At 37.1% G+C, this 17,229-nt stretch overlaps 1 protein-coding gene across 1 annotated transcript; it reads left to right on the top strand.

Annotated features, from left to right (window-relative positions):
• The first annotated feature begins 11,056 nt into the window (after window positions 1-11,056).
• LOC118607752 (integrator complex subunit 6-like) lies at window positions 11,057-13,552 on the top strand. The gene is made up of 4 exons (XM_036226563.1): window positions 11,057-11,227; window positions 12,485-12,605; window positions 12,981-13,074; window positions 13,456-13,552. The coding sequence occupies exons 1-4, from the start codon at window positions 11,057-11,059 to the stop codon at window positions 13,550-13,552; spliced, it is 483 nt and encodes a 160-aa protein (XP_036082456.1).
• The last annotated feature ends 3,677 nt before the right edge of the window (window positions 13,553-17,229 follow it).

The following is a 17,229-nucleotide window of genomic DNA, read 5'->3' as shown; positions in this document are numbered from 1 at the left end:
CAGAAAAATGGCTAAATCATAATAATAACAGGAAGCTTTGTGGTGTTTTAAATTGGCCTCTTCTCATCCTTCTCTCTTCTGCTCCATGGTAGCCTTGAAAATCAAGACACAACTATGGGTGCTCTGAAAAGCAGCAACCTATCAGCCACTGAAGGGGGTGAATGAAATAATTTTGTAGCTTTCCCAAAAGCTGCGTTCTGAGAAAATTGTTACTATTTAACATGCCTGGCAACTCCCTGAAAAGCACCATTCTCAGGGCTTGTCCATAATTTAACAGTCCCAGAGTTTGCTCTGTGTGAACAGCCTATTTACTATCTTAAGGTGCAAGGCAGGAATTCCTGCAGTGCAGTGCTGAACAAAAGTGATGAAAGTGAGAATCTTATATTGTTTTGATTTTGCGAGGAATGGTTTCAATTTTTCACTACTAGAATAATGTGTGTATTGCAGATTTTTGGTAAGAAATGCTTTTAATTCCTAACAAATGTTTTTTAATTTTTCATCATGAACATTTGTTGCATTTTATCACACGACTTTTCTGTATTAATTACTATGATCATATAATCTTCCTCCTTTCCCGTTAACATCGTGTGCCGAATTTGATTTATACCCTCTCAGCTCTAAAATCTCTCTTCTAGCCTGCTCTGTGAAAATGGTTATGGTTCCTTTATTTTTCCTTGTGGAATTTGACATAAAAGAGTCTGCAGAGGGCGCCAGAGATATTAGGAAAGTTCGCTTCTTGATTCTGGGTTGCTGCCTTCTGTAGTACCAGGCTCTGCAGCTCTCATGACTTCTCCAGCATCCGGCTGGTGCAGGGCAGTATGGTCAGTAGCACACCATGGCCATCGGCTTCTCTGAAACCCCTCTTAGACATTGATACATCAGATTGCTTCTGAAGAGACACTTCCTCATGCGTGTCATTCAGACGCCCTAGGGGGAGTACTTCCAGCAACTCCAAAAGGGTACATATCAAGAGAGGAACCTGTGAAACATCATGACTTTACTGCCATTTTCTGAGTTACTTCCAGGCTTTTCCAACAAGTTTAGGATTTTAATACTTGAAGTGTGGATTTTTTGCCCTGGGTGCTATATTTCTGTCCCAGAGGATGTTTCTCCCTCTTGTGTTCTCAGTCTGAGGTATGCTTCTATTTCTGGATGATCTACCTTAGCTCTGTGGAAACATTTCATACGGTACTTTATCTCAACCATGTTGGGGAGAGGAATGTCCTTGTTGCTCTTAGTTCTGTGAGGAATTTGTCCCTCACGCTGGTGAGAGGAGTCTTCTTGGGTTCTTGTCTCAGCATCAGTGATGGGAGTGTTTCTTGGCTCTCTATCCATGCCCTGTGAAGAGAACTTTTCTTTGGGTGCTCTATTTCTGCCTTGAGGTTATTGCTCTTCCCTGGGTTTATTACCTCAGCCCTTTGGTTTCTCCTCCTTGGAGGTTCCATCTCTGCCTGTGAAGGACTCTCCTTGATGCGTAGCTTAGCACTAGGGGACACTTTTCCCTGGGCACTCTATCTCAGCTATGATGAGGGCAGGTTTTCCTTGTGTTCTGCTAATCCCTGGTAGGGACTTTTAGTGGGTGAGCTATCCCAGTCCCGAGGAGACTTATCTTTTGGTGTTCTGTCACAGTCCTGTGGGGGTGCTCCTTGGATTCTTTAAGACTAAGGTAGATCTCTCCCTTGAGAGTTCTGTCTCAGCCGTGGGTGAGGTAGAACTTTACCTTGGGTTCTTTCTCAGCCCTGGGAGTTTGGGCTCTTTTTCAGTGTTCCCTCTGAGAGCTGGGGTGGCTGAGGCTATTTCTTGGAAGGTCAGTCTCTGCACAGGATGAGGATTCTGCCTTGGAGACTCTTTCACAGCCCTAATTCAGGATGTTTCTTTGGGCACTTGATCTCATTTATGTAAGGATGGCTACTCTTCCTTGGGTCCTCTATCTCTACTATGGCTGGGAACTCTTCTTTGGGGCTCCGTCTCTGCCTTAGGGGGTGGATTCTCCTCAGATGCTCTGTATCAGTCCTAGAGTGGAGTATTTTCCTTGATTTCTGTCTCACCCTTGAGGGAGTTCTTCCTAACCTTTCAACTAAATGCCTTGGGCATTTATCTGGGAATCTGGGTCCAAAAATGTATGAGAGCTCTAGTTGTACCATATACCCACAAACACTTGCTATATAGTCAGTCTGTAATTTCAGCCACTCTGGTGAGTGTGCAGTCATCTCTCATATGTCTAAACTTGCATTTTCTGCTGATTAATGCAGTTGATTTACCATTCACATGTCTTTTATGAAATGATTTTTCAGATCTTTTACTCATATTTTACTGATATATTTTATTTTAAAAATTGTTTTGTGGTTTTACACATATTCTGGATTCCATTCATTTTGATTCTTATATCTAAATATATAATTTTGAGTATCTTCTATAGATCTGTTTTTGCTTAATGCAGTAGTGTCTTCTGATGAATGAAAAACTTTAATTAAGTCTAAATTTACTCTTTATGTACTTTTTCTCTTTTAAGAATCTTCGCCTACCCTAAAACAATGAAGATAATATCCTAAGTTGTCTTCTAGATCTCCTATTCATCTCAAATAATTTTTTTTTACAGAATGGGTTGAGGTAAGAGTTAAGGTTTATTCTCCCCTACCCCCTAGTTATCACGTTGACTAATTAAAAGGACTATCATTTCCACAATGATTTGTAGGCCCCGTTGGCATAAATCCATATTGATCTCTAGGCTTTCTGTCCTCTTATAGTTGTGTATTTGTCTACCTTTGCTCCAATACCACATATTTTTCACAGTAAGTCTCATATTTGATTGTGTGTGTCAACCAACATTTTGTTTTTCCTTAGAATTTGTCTTGGCTATTCTAAGCCTTTTGATATCCAAATACTTTTTTATTATCAGCTTGAAATTTTACCAAAAATTAAAATGGTAGATTTTAAATATGATTGCTATAATCATCCTGAGGAGAAATGACAGTAATGACTTAGTAACAAGATTTCCAATCTTTGCAAAAATTGTTTCTCTCCAGTTACTGAGGCTTTTAATTTTTTCAGTGCTGGTTTATAGTTTTACATGTAGTGCTCTAGCACATCTTTCACTAGATTTATTCCTCAGTATTCCATATTCTTGATTTGATTTTCAATTTCATTTAAAATATCTTTTTCTAATTATTTTTATTATAAAGAAATGCAATTGATTTATTTTATTATTGCTCCTATACCAAGTGACTTTGCTACATTCATTTATTAATCATTTTATATCCTTCTGTATATTCTATGTACAGAAAAACGTCATCTGTGAATAATGACAATTTTACTTCTTCCTTCTCAAACTTTATACCATTTTATTTTCTTGGTGGGACCTCTATACCTCCATACATTGTTGACACATATTGACCATCCTTGTCTTGTTTACAAACACAGGGAGAAATTGTTTGATATTATTATTAATTATAATGTTTTCTATAGATTTTTTTAGGTAGATGCTCTCTATTAGGTTTAGAAAACCACCTTCTATACTAAGTGGCTGATAACTTTTAATCATGAGTAGATGTTGAATTAGACCCATCTGTAAAAATTATTATAAATTTTTTCTTGTTTTTTTTTCAAATGTGGTTAACATTGACTGATTTTTGCATTTAAACAAACCTTGCCTTCTTGAAGTATGCTATCTCTGTTCAGGATTTTTGTGTTTATTTTCAGGAGAGAGATCTTGGCTTATAGTTTTTCTATCTTCTCTTCTTGTTAGATGTTGGTTTAGATTATATCAGATTTATATTATCCTTACAAAATGAGTTGGGAACTAGTCCTCTGTTTTCTATTTTCCAAAAGAGTTTGGGTTATTTCCCCTTAAATGTTTGGTGGACCCATCAGGGAAGCCTTCTGGATAGGGTGGTTACTAATTTTTTGTTAATTGTTTTACCAGATACAGAAATACACAAATTTTTTGTTTCTTCTGTGATAAATTTCAGTAAGCTTTATTTTTCTATAAGCATGTCTATTTCATTTCAATTTTCTTCTCTAAAATAAAGTCTTTCATAATAGTCCCTCCATTTTTTAAACCTCTTTTGGATCTGTGGTTATGCCTCCTTTTTATTCTTGATAGTTTATTTTTGTGGGTAAACTTTATCCTGAGCAATTGCACCTGAGGTTTGTCTGTGTTGTTTTTAATGTTTTCATATGACCTACTTCTGCTTTTATTGACTATCAGTATTGTCGTCTTCTTTTTCTGTTATTAGTTTTACTTTAAAATAAAGCTCCTTCTTTCTACTTTCTTTGTATTTGTTGTACTCTTCTACTTAAGTTGACACAGATCATTCATTTTCAGACTTTTTTCTTGCCTAATATAAGCATGCAAAATTATACCTCTCCCACTATGTTCCACTTGAACTGCTTAGAAAACATTGCTGTCATGAAATTAACATTACATTTTTTTTTCAGAATGTGACCATGTATGCTCGAGAGGAATTTTTATTCTGATTGTTGAATATAGGTTTTGATTTATGGGCATAAATCAAACATTAATTGTATCTTTCAATCTATAAACTTACTATTTTTTGGCCTGGCTTAAACAAATCAGCACATTCTAATGCTCCTTTTACCACAATAATTGGTTCAAGTATGAGAATGTGAACTCAAGAGTACAATCACAGTAAATCTTAAGACTTCTGGGAATTCTAGGACAGAGACATGACTACTTTTTTCCTGCTCAGGAGCTCTGATAGCCATCATGGAATCATGAGGAGGAGCCAGAAATAGAATGAAAGTGACATCAAAGAAAGCAGAAGAGAATAATGGAATGAAACTAGACTCTTGGTGATATTATTGTTCCAGTGCATTAAGCCTCATCTAAAATTAGTTTTCAGTTGGGTGTTGACTTCTTGTATCATTTAGCCAAAATGAGTGGTGTTTTCTGCTCCTGCAATTGAAAGCACCTTGTGCAAAACAGTGTTTATTGTGGAAAGTTAAAAGGAAAAAAAGATACATTTAAAAACCACCAGTCATTCTTCCACTCAGCAACAACCACTTTTCACATTTAGTATCATGAAAGCCTAGAGACATTTTTTAAAAATATATTTATCATAGTATGAAGAAATTCTGTGTACCAAAATTTCCCCTTGGTGTTGAAACTCCACTTTTTATTAATTCAGAGACCGGAGTGCAGCTAGCTCTCTGTGGGAGAAGACTTCTCTTCTGCATTCACATAGGCAGATCCAATGTGAGGTCTCAGCGGGGAGCATTAAGAAACCAAAGGAGTGATGGGTTCCTCTGTTGGTGCTGGAGTCATGTTTGAGTATGGTTAAGCCCCCTGTGCTGCTCAACCTACAAATGGTAACTTTTATCCAAGCACTGATCATCAATATTTTGGGTCCAAAATGCCATTTGAGTAGTTTCCTAGGGGATGATAATTCTCAGAAGGAGGGATTCACACTCAGAAACCTCACAAGAGATTAATAAACAAAATATCAGAGTTGAGAAATGTAGTGCTAGGTAGACGGAAATGTCTTTTCACTTTCATTCCTGTTTTCCTAGGTTCTTTTATTTTTATTTTATCACTAGTTTCAAGTATACAGTACATTGGTTAGACAATTATATAATTTATAAAATAATCCTTCTAATTGCTCTTTCTCTCTTCTGGCTCTCCATTTAGCCATTACATTAATGTTAGCTGCATTCCATATGCCATGCTCCCCATCCCTGTGACAATCTATCAACTATTAATTTGTACTTATTTGACCTTTTACTCCATTTTCCCAGCCCCCCAACTCCCCTCCCCTTTAGCCATCACCAAGATTGTCCTCTATATTTGTGAGTCTGTTTTTGATTAGTTTGTTCATTTGTTCCTTAGGTTCTGCATATAACTGAATAGTATGGTATTTATCTTTCTCTGTGTGATTTATTTCATTCAGCATAATAACCTCTAGATTCATCCATATAGTTGCAAATGGTAGTATTTCATTTTTTTTGATGTTTTAGAAAAGATGTTTTTATTATTCCTGTTTTGTATTTTTTAATTAAGTTTATTGAGTTAATGTTGGTTAATATAATTATATAATTTTCAGGTGTACATTGTAATTTGACATCTGTATATTCTATTGGGTGTTTACCACCCAAACTCCAGTTTCCTTCAGCTACCATATATTTGATCCCCTTTACCCACTTCACCCTCCTCCTATCGCCCTATATTTGACCCAATTTAACTATCTACCTACCCATTCCTCCACCACCTCCTACTCTCTGATAACCACTAGTCTACAGACTATGTGCATGAGTCTCTTTGTCCTGTTCATTTCTTGCCTTTAGGTTTATATCCCACATATAGGTGATATCTTGTGATTTTCAACTTTTTCTATCTGGCTTATTTCACTTAGCATGATTATCTCAAGGTCTATGCATGCTGTTGCAAATGGCAGTTTTTCGTCTCTTCTTATGGCTGAGTAATATTCCATTGTATATATGTACCACAGCTTCTGTATCCAATCATCTATCGTAGGACACTTCGGTTGCTTCCATGTCCTGGCCACTCTAAATAATGCTGCTATGAACATCGATGTACAAATATCATTTTGGATACGGGTTCTCAAATCTTTGGGGTAAATACCTAGTAGAAGGATTGCTGGATCATATGGTAAATCTATTCTTAGTTTTTTGAGGAACATCCATACTGTTTTCCACAGTGGCTGTACCAATTTGCAGTCCCACCAGCAGTGTATGAGGGTTCCTTTTTCTCTGCATCTTCTTCAACATTTGTTATTATTTGTTCTGTTGATTATAGCCATTCTAACAGGTGTGAGATGGTATCTCGTTGTGGTTTTGATTTGCATTTCCCTAATAGCTAACGATGTTGAGTATTTTTTCAAATATTTGTTGGTTATTTGTGTGTCCTCTAGGGAGAAGTGTCTGTTCAGGTCCTCTGCCCATTTTTTTGATTGGATCATTTGGTTTTTTGTTGTTATTGAGTTGTATGAGTTTTTTATATTTTGGATATGAGGCCCTTATCAGAGGTGGTCCTTGCAAGTATATTTCCCATTCGGATGGTTCTCTCTTTACCTCGTTGACGATTTATTTTGCTGAACAGAAGTTTTTTTAGTTTGACGTAGTCCCATTCATTTATTTTAGCTTTTACTTCCCTTGCTTTTGAGGTCAAATTCCTAAAATCCTCTTTAAGTCCAAGGTCCTTGAGTTTAGTTCTTATGTTTTCTTTTATGCTTTTTATTGTTTCTGGTCTTATATTCAGGGTCTTAATCCATTTTGAGTTCATTTTGGTGTGTGGAGACCGACAACAGTCTAGTTTCATTCTTTAGTAGGTGGCTTTCCAGTTTCCCCAGCACCATTTATTGAAGAGGCTTTCCTTTCTGCACTGTATGTTTTTGGCTCTTTGTCAAAAATTATTTGCCCATATAAATATGGGTTTACTTCTGGACTCTTGATTCTGCTCCACTGGTCTGTGTGTCTGTTTTCCTGCCAATATCATGCCATTTTTATTACTGTCGTTTTGTAGTATAATTTGAAGTCAGGCTGAGTGATGCCTCCAGCCTCGTTCTTCTTTCTCAGAACGGCTTTGGCAATTCGGGGTCATTGTGCTTCCATACAAATCTGATGATTTTTTTTGTTCTTTTTTTTTAAAAAAAAAATTCCGATGAGATTTTGATGGGGATTGCACTAAATCTGTATAACGCTTTAGGTAATATGGCCATTTTAACTATGTTGATTCTTCCAATCCAAGAACACGGAATTCTTTCCATTTCTTTTCATCTTCTTTGATTTCTTTTAATAGGGTCTTGTAGTTTTCATTATATAGGTCCTTCACATATCTCGTTAGATTTAGTCCTAGGTATTTTATTCTTTTTATTACAATTGCAAAATGATTTATTTTTTCCACTTCTTTTTCTGACACTTCATTATCAGAGTATAGGAACACTATGTATTTTTGAACATTGATTTCGTATCCAGAGACTTTATCGTATTTGCTCATTGTTTCTAGTAGTGTTCTTGGGGAGTCTTTAGGGTTTTCTATATAGAGAATCATGTCATCCACAAGTAGTGACAGTTTGACTTCTTTTCCTGTTTGGATGCCTTTTATATCGTTCTCTTGCCTGATTGCACTCACTAGGACCTCCAATGTTATATTGAATACCAGTGACGATAGTGAACAGCCTTGCCTTATTCCTGATCTTAGAGGGAAGGTTTTTAGTTTTTCACCATTAGGTATAATGTTGGCCGAGAGCTTGTCATGTATGGCCTTTATTATGTTAAGGTACTTTTCTTCTATACCGATTTTGTGAAGTCTTTTGATCATAAATGGATGCTGTATCTTGTCGAAAGCTTTTTCTGCATCTATTGATATGACCATATGGTTCTTATTTTTTTTTTTTTTTTATGTGGTGTATCCCATCAATCAATTTACATATGTTGAACCATCCTTGTGCCCCTGGGATGAAGCCTGCTTGATGGAGGTGTGTAATCTTTTAAATATGTTGCTGTATTCGGTTCACTAGTATCTTATTTAGGATTTTTACGTGTGTGTTCATGAGAGAGATTGGTCTGTAGTTATCTTTTTGTGTGTGCTTTCTTTACCAGGTTTTGGTATTAGAGTAATATTGGCCTCATAAAATGAGTTGGAAAGTATTGCCTCCTGTTTGATTTTTTGGAAGAGTTTGAGGAGCATAGGTTTTAAATCTTTTTTGCATGTTTGGTAGAATTCACTGGTGAAGCCAGCTGGTTCTGGACTTTTACTTCTCGGTAGGTTTTTAACGATTGTTTCAATTTCCATACTGTTGATTGGTCTATTTAGATTTCCCAGTTCTTCTCGATTCAGTCTAGGAAGGTTGTATTTTTCCGAGTACTGGTCCATTTCTTCTAGGTTATTAAATTTTGTGTTATATACTTTTTCATAGTACTCTTGTATGATCCTTTGCGTTTCTGCGATATCACTTGTAATTTCCCTGTTCATCCATGATTTTGTTTATTTGTACCTCTTCTCTTTTTTTCTTTAGTGAGTCTAGCCAGGGGTTTGTCGATTTTATTAACCTTCTCAAAGAACCAGATCTTTGTTGCATTTATATTTTCTATTGTTTTTGTTTGTTTGTTTTCAGTTACTTTTATTTCTGCTCTAATTTTGATTATTTCTTTTCTTCTGCTGACTCTAGGCTTCATTTGTTCTTCCTTTTCTGGTTTTTTTTAAGATGAAGCGTTTGGGTATTTATTTGGGCACATTCTTGTTTTTGGAGATAGGTCTGTAATGATATAAACTTTCTTCTTATGACCACTTTTGCCATGTCCCAAGAGTTTTGATATGTTGCACTGTTGTTATCATTCGTTTCTATGTATCTCTTGATCTTTTTATTTCTTCTTTGACTCAGTTATTCTTAAGTAGCATGTTGTTTAATCTCCATGTATTTGTGGTTCTTCCTGATTTCTTTTTGCAGTTGATCTCTAGTTTCAAAGCATTATGATCAGAGAATATGGTTGATATGATTTCAACCCTCTTATATTTGTTGAGGCTATCTCTGTGTCCCAGTATGTGGTTGATTCTTGAGAATGTTCCACGTGCATTAGAGAATAATGTATAAACAGTTGCTTTGGGATGGAAGGCTCTTTAAATGTCAATGATGTCCAGTTGGTCTAACGTGTCATTTAAGGTTGTCATTTCCGTATTGATTTTCTGTTTGGATGATCTGTCCATATTCGACAGTGTGGTATTTCGGTTCCCTACTGTGATAGTATTTTGGTCTGTTTCTCCCTTTAGTTCTGTTAGTAATTGCTTTACACATTTTGGGGCTCCCCGATTGGGAGCCTAGATAGTAATAAGTTATGTCTTCCTAGTGCATGATTCCCTTTATCATTATAAAGTGTCCCTCAGTGGATTTTATTTTTTAATGGCTGAGTAATAGTCAATTGTATATATGAACTATACCTTCTTTATCCAATTGTTTTTGATGGGCATTTAGGTTACATATTTTCCTTTCAAACATTGTTGAATATAGCACATGAGGCCTCATCTACAGATTTCAGTTACCTTCAGGTTTTCTTTATGGCTAATGTTAATGCTGACCACCTCCTTTATTCATTTCCATGCTTTCATAAAACCTGATTCTTCCAGGTAAAGAAGGTATGATTAACAGGTTATATTTAAGGCTGACTGCTTTTGACTTGGCAGAAGACACTCCTACTGTCAAAGCATTCCACTGATTATGAGAAACTTTGCAAACACTGATTCCTCTTCCCAAATCTTTTCTTCCCAAAGTCGTCCTTGAGTTTTTCCAGAATTATGGCTTTGTGGAAGATTAAGTGTTAGTGCATGTAAAGCATTTAGAAGACCTGGCTGGTATTAAATGCTCCATAAACATAATTTCCCGCCTTTGAACTCCTCTTTAGTGGGTAATGCAAATTATTCACAAAAGTTGTTTAAGATCATTTTATTCAAATATTGGTATGGAAAATTCCCGGGTTATTCTTAGATGATAAAAATTTTAAGCTAGGTTTTCATACCAATACATCATTTTCTACCACCAGCACTGAAGAGTGTACATGACATGGCTCCTGGATTGACATAAGTGAACTTCTGTGAGATTGCAAGCGTGCTTATTAAAGATTTCTAAATACTCTGACCTTCACTATCTACAACTAGCATTCTATAAAGTGCCAGTCAATATTTGTTAATGATGAGTGTAATTTAAATAAGCCCAAGAAAAGGAATCATTTATCTTAATAAGGATTGCCATGGAATGGTTTACATTCCCTCAAAGAGGTAATCATGTGTTTATTAATTTTTAGCTGATGAGATTCACCAATTCTGCAAGCATTCTGAATAATTATGTACTCTGTTTGGCTTTGGACTACACTTATATGTTACCTTCCTTTTTTCACTTCTACTTGATTAAAATTAGGGTGATTATTTTTGAGAATGGTGTTTGTTGGGACATGGTAATCCTTGGCTCATGATTAAAACTCATATTAATGATGAAAATGCATATTATATATACACAAGGAGAATGCAATTTTGTAATGGTTGCATTTTTGTCATTAATGGAATTTATTTATTGATGTTTCTCAAGAAATGATGAATAATGAAGAAGAGTTTGCTGTAGGGCCTAAAAACAAAATGAAATGTCATAGAGAACACAAGAGTCCACCTTCGTCTAAGAGAAGCCAGAGCAAGGCCATGCTGTCAATGAAAGAGGAAGAATTCTATGTTGGGGCCACAGCCATGTCAATGGAGGACATAAAAATATCTGTCCTTGCCTCCTGATCTTACCCAGTACAGTCTGGCTTCTGCCTCATTTAGTCCATTGGAACTATTCTCATCAAGGTGACCAGTTTTGGCTGACACTGCTATTAATTTCTCAGCTACATTTGACACAGTTGTTCATTCTGTCCTTCATGAAAACTTTCTTGGATTCCCATACTCCACAGTCTACTCATTTTCTTCTCCTTATTGGTGACATTTCATTCTTTTTTTTTCTGTTTTCCCCCTCTCCTCTAAATACCACAATCATTCCTGAATTCTACCATCACTCTATCCCTCTAATCCATACCTCTGAATTGCTTACCAAGCTACTACAATATCTTTTTAGCTTATATCTCTGCTTTCGAAATTGTCCCTCCCTAACCCATTTTCTGCCCTGGAGTCAGACGGATCATGTCAATATGGAAATCAGGTCATGCTAAGTCCATCCTGAAAACCCGTTATCAACTTTCCTATATACTCACAACAGAATTTGAACTCCCAACTTTAGCCTCAAGCTCTGCTCGACCTGGCCCTGCCATCCTCTCCTAACACATGTCCTATGACATTTCCTCCTCATTCTCTCTGCCCCTATCCTTTATTCTATGGCTCCAGCTGAGACCCTTTTAGATTTCCTATGCTTGCCCTTAATGCACCCTGGAACTCTTCCTCTGCATGTGTATGGGGCTAGCTCTTTCTCCTCCTCCAGTATCTGCCCCAAGGACACCTCTTCAAAAAACCCTGCCTGACCACCCTGTCCATTGAGGCTTCCCCCATTTCCGTTATATCCCTGCTTACTTCTTTCCTAACATACATTCAAATTGTAATTATTTTGTTTGTTTTGCACTTACCATTTGACTTCTCCATTAGAGTTTGTCAGGCCTGAGATTTCTTTCTGGCATGTCCTCCTACTATGAAATAAAAAATAATAATTGATGCTGAGGAGAACATGGATATTCCTGTGGGGTCGATGTAACACCCCTAATTGCAGCTTAATCTCTAAATTGGTTTCCAGAGGCTCCCAACATTCGCAATATTTATGAGAAGGTGGGAGAAAATGATTAAACCCCACCTGATGGCTTCTTATCAAAATCTGTTCCACTGGAGCTTATGAATATGATGGGAGATAGTATTCCACAAAACCAATTAGATTCTCTATCTGATGTCTTAGTTAGTCTCAGCAAGGGTGGGCTGATTTACAAACCTGGTAGTAATGCACTTAGAGAAGGAATCATTGCCATCTATCTCTCTGCAGTTGACCCAAAAGTCACAGAAATGTCTGCATTGGAAATGATGTCGACAAAGTTGCCATTAAGATCCAATGAAACCAGTGTTGATATAAAACAGCAATTAAGGAAGGAAATTCGACAGTTTGGACGAAGTAAGTAGTATAGCAATTTTTATCAATTAAACCATGGAAAGTCTTTCTCATTCTATGGTTTAGGATAGATTCAACCTATTTACCTCTTGAGGCTCATCTGTCAACAGAAATAGGTTTTTCACATAATTTAAGATGATTTCTCTTTGACTAAAATGTCACGATATACACCCTCCCTCCTTTTTTTCTTACTTGATTATGTACAAAAGTTACATTGGTAGATATGTTCAGGTGTCTTGATTTAAATATTTAAAACACATGCACTATATAACATTCTAGCCCTTGAGTGATTACTGAGGTAGTGGATACACCAAGATTGAGTTTATCTCCTCTTCATATTTGAGACATAATACATTTTATTTTTAAAAATATCTTCAGAATATGAAAGAATCTTCAAATTGCTTGAAGGAATGCAAAGCCCTCTAAAAGAAAGGAAAGAAATGGTTGAATTTGCCATCAAGGAAGCAGCAAGGTGAGTGTAAAGAGGATATCTCCAATTTTTAATAGCTGGGCCCTATGCAGTCCTAGGGTGAGGGGTGGGTACAGGCCTTGACGTGCTTTTCTCAAACCCTTGTCCTTACTCAGAGTTAATGTTGTTGCCACAGTTATTTAGGTTGATAATATCTAAGTCTCATTTTTCCAAGTTCAAGGTGATTTCTGTGCACACCAGAGGTTGAGGTTGTTGTTGACCCTGAGTCAACACACTTTATATTTGCCAAATTATCTCTTACCTCGAAGATACATTTTCTACTCCCATGTAAATTGGAAGCTCCTCTTTCCATTTACTACAGTGCATCCCGCGTCATTGTTTTATATCTATCTTTTGGCTAATGACTTGTCTGTTTATTTTTAGATTTAAAAGAAGACACTTAATTCAGTACCTTGAGAAGATACTAGAAGAAATATATTATGACCAGTTTTCAACAGATAATCAGATCCTAAACATATAATTCTATTATCAAAACAACCCATGAGAAACAAGAATTGATTGCTGTGTTGTAGAATGGAATAGGATATTATTGAAGCTTCCTATCATGTGTCAGTTAAGAAAATTTTGTGTCAGAAGCTAAGGAAAAGCATTGAAACTTTAATGTTATAAATTTCTGTTAGTAAAAGGTCTGCATTTGCCCTAATGATGCATCTGAAAGGACTGTTTGTTTGCTTACTTGTTTTCCCACCTGAAGTGGGTGTGTTACCTTTGGGGCAATTTGAACTTCTGTGTCGCCCCAATGGCAGGGGTGGGATAATGGCACAGAAGTGTAATTAGCATTTTTCCTCAGTCCTTCCTCATTGAAACAGTGAAGAATCACAGGTCAGTTAAATTTAGAAGATTTATTAAAGGTATATTTTAGAAAGACAAAGCACACTCCAAGGAGGAACATAGTTTTAGTTAAGATACCTGTAACAACCCAGCAGTGGGAATGTATGAATTATATTTGGACTGTGATGGGTGATTAATAAGGCATTCCTGGGTGATTAGCACATGAGGTAATTTTGATTGATACTTGGATGCTCTATAAAATACTTTGCCTATTGCACATGAGCTTTACCCTGAATTCAGTCTATTATAATTAGATTCATGAACTTCCGGGCATAAAAATGGTATTATAATGACAGTATAATGAGGCTGAAGTTGTGGGCAGGTTAGGGTAGTACCTTCTGCACAGGTGTCTGTGGCCAAATTAGACCAAGTAAGATTGTGGCCATCTTGTCCTTTGTCTCTGGAGATGCAGGACGGATTCTCTAACTACCAATAGGGTGTTCTTTGGGTGACCTCTAGGCTGGGACCCTATTCCTTTGTTCCCTTGTTGCTCATATCTCACTAGCTACCTAACAAGGGAATATTATTAACTCATTGTGTTATGGAAAAAAATACAAGTTTAGCTGCTGGCCACTCAAAAGCCAACACTCAAAAGACAGGTGTTTGGTAGAAAGGAAAGTTTGCTTTGTTCAGGAATCCAGCAGTTTGGGAAGACTGTGGACTAATGTCCAAAGACCATCTCTGAAGTTCTGACCAAACAGAAGAGTTTTAAAGGGGAAGAAGGGGAGGGGGGATTCTAAGGAACTGGGAGAGAAGTCTTTGTTTCTTTAGTTATAGATAACATTTTTTCACACCAGACTCCTGGGTGCCAACAGCTGGTTGCAGTTACCTTGGAGATATTCTCTCCTTCTGCAAAACAAACTCAAATTTTCCCCAAGACCATGAAGTTATTGCCTCCAGCTTGACAAAGAAACAGCATATCAGCAACTCAGAATTATACCATGAAGACAAAAAGAGTTGAGCATGAAGAGTAGTTAACATGTGAACAAAGGCCTAATTAAGAATTAAATTACTAAATTCCAGCTGCCAAAAATACTAGGGGCATTAAAATGATAAGGAGTTTGGCTACAATCAGGTTACACTGTAGCCCTAGTTCTGTAGCAGGTCACAGGGTTCTAGCTGGCATTTATAACTATTTTCTATACTACCCATTTCTTACTTTTTGAAACAACATCTAAGTTGTCTGGCCTGGGGGCATGATTCAAACCTTAATTAAATCGATCTGGACCATTAGCTATCTAAATTGAATTGTAATAATTTTAACTTTGATTTTAATTACAAAACATGAAAATACTAGAAAAGGTCCAAACATTTCAGACATATCCCTCCCTAGTGTCTCGTATAGTTGTAATTCGATTTCCTTTGATAGTTAGGTTCCATCTCCCCAACTGTACAGGAACCCCATTTTTGCCTGTCGATTGAGAAAGATGAGCAACCCAATGTGACCAGCTGGCAGTGTCTTCTTCCAGTTTAGTCATTCTTAGGGCTCTTGTTGAAAATAGTTCTCCTTTGGAATGAAGACTTCAAATACAGTAGAGTCTATAGTTGTGGAGAAATGAAACAAAATTTTGATACATGATACTCAGAAGTAATAGTGAGAGGAAGACCTCACCTTGCCACCATTCATTTATGAAGATGTAAATCGGCTCCATATCCTGGATGTGGAGACAGAGCATTGCCACCTCCTAAATTATACTGCCCCAGCCCCACAGGGTACTACTGCCAAGTTAGAACCACAACTCTGGCTTCAAAAGATCATTCAATTGTTTCTTTGAAACTACCACTTCAGGATGATAGGGTAGATGATACAACTAGTAAATTCCATGAGCATGTGCCCTGAGGATAAGTTCCTTGTTTATAAGTGATGCTGTGTGGAATACCATGATGGTAGATATGTAATTTTCTAAGTCCACAAATACTGGTTTTAAGAAAGTTGGAGAGGAAGATACATATCCAGAATAAATGTCTATTTGAGTACAAACAGAAGCTGTCTTTCTCCACTGGAAACAGACCAAAATAATCAACCAGCCACTTGCTAGCTGACTAACCACTCTGGGATATGGTGCCATATTGGGTGCTCACTGCTGGTCTCTGCTGCTGGCTGATTGAGCAGTCAGTAGTGTGTATATCAAAATCAGTCTTGGCGAGTGCAAGTTCATGTTGGCAGCCCATGCATAATCCACATTCCTCCCTTCATGATCATGATGCACCATTGCTGCTTGGAAGATGGAGGGGTGTACCTAAAGAAGTATGAGGGTAGTCCTAGGAGCTCAGAGTGGCCTCAGCTGAGACAGCAAGAAAATGGGGAACTCAGTCACACAATCTTGAGAAACTAGGCTTGCCAATAACCTTAAAGAGCTCGGAAGCAGTTTCTCTGAGTCTCCACTTAATGAGTGACACCGAGATTTTGATGTCATGAGACCTTAAGCAGAGAAACCAATCAAACCATCCTGGGCTTCTGACCCAAAGAACTGTCTGATAATATACTTGTATTTTTTTACACTGTTATATTTGTGTTGATTGGTATGCAGCAATAAAACTCTAATACAGGTGATAATGTATGGAGGGGGTGAGAGAATGAAATGTCAAATCAAGCTATATTCAGAGCCTGCAATGTGTTGCTGCCAGACTCTGGGAAATCTTTAGAACAGAGGAAGATTCCTGCTGGAATTATTAACAAACCATTTACCCATACCATGAAGGGAAAACAGATAAATAGAGTCCTTAAGTCTTGACCTAGACACAATAAACACAATCATTCATTCTCTAGGCTAAAACCAGGGGGAGCTGTGGATCAAAGGCTAGCACACTCTTCAGGCTACATATCTTTACTTTTAATTCTATACCCATACCATCAAAGGAAAATGGGTCAACAAAGTCTTTAAACTGTGATTCATAGAAACTAAGAATGATATATAAACTGAAATCCCTGAACACTCAAAGGCTTTGTCTCTGTCCTTCCCATTGTCTTTTCTCTGTGTCTCTCTGCCCCTTGGCTCTCTCACTCTTTGTATCTGAGAGGAGATTATGCTCTGTCTACAGAGCATCTAATAAACTTTCCTTTTGACTCTAATTCTGGTGTGCCCTTGAGTTTTTTCCTGTGCTCCATCAAGAACCCATTCTCTCTTAATGCAGGACTGTAATCTGCTCAGGAGGGATTTACTTTGTCCTGCATCACCTGCATATTGTGAAGTAACAACTGGAAATCAGGCATGATGTTTTTTTCCTAGTCAACTGGTCACAGGGGGCTCCCCATGAGGCCATAGGTTCAGGGTCATAGAACTTTCTCTTTTTCTGGGTCACACA

Source organism: Rousettus aegyptiacus, unplaced genomic scaffold (assembly GCF_014176215.1).
Source record: "Rousettus aegyptiacus isolate mRouAeg1 unplaced genomic scaffold, mRouAeg1.p scaffold_m13_p_9, whole genome shotgun sequence".
NCBI lineage: Eukaryota > Metazoa > Chordata > Mammalia > Chiroptera > Pteropodidae > Rousettus > Rousettus aegyptiacus.
The sequence above is the reverse complement of the archived record's forward strand: the minus strand, read 5'-3'. Positions and strand labels throughout refer to the sequence as shown.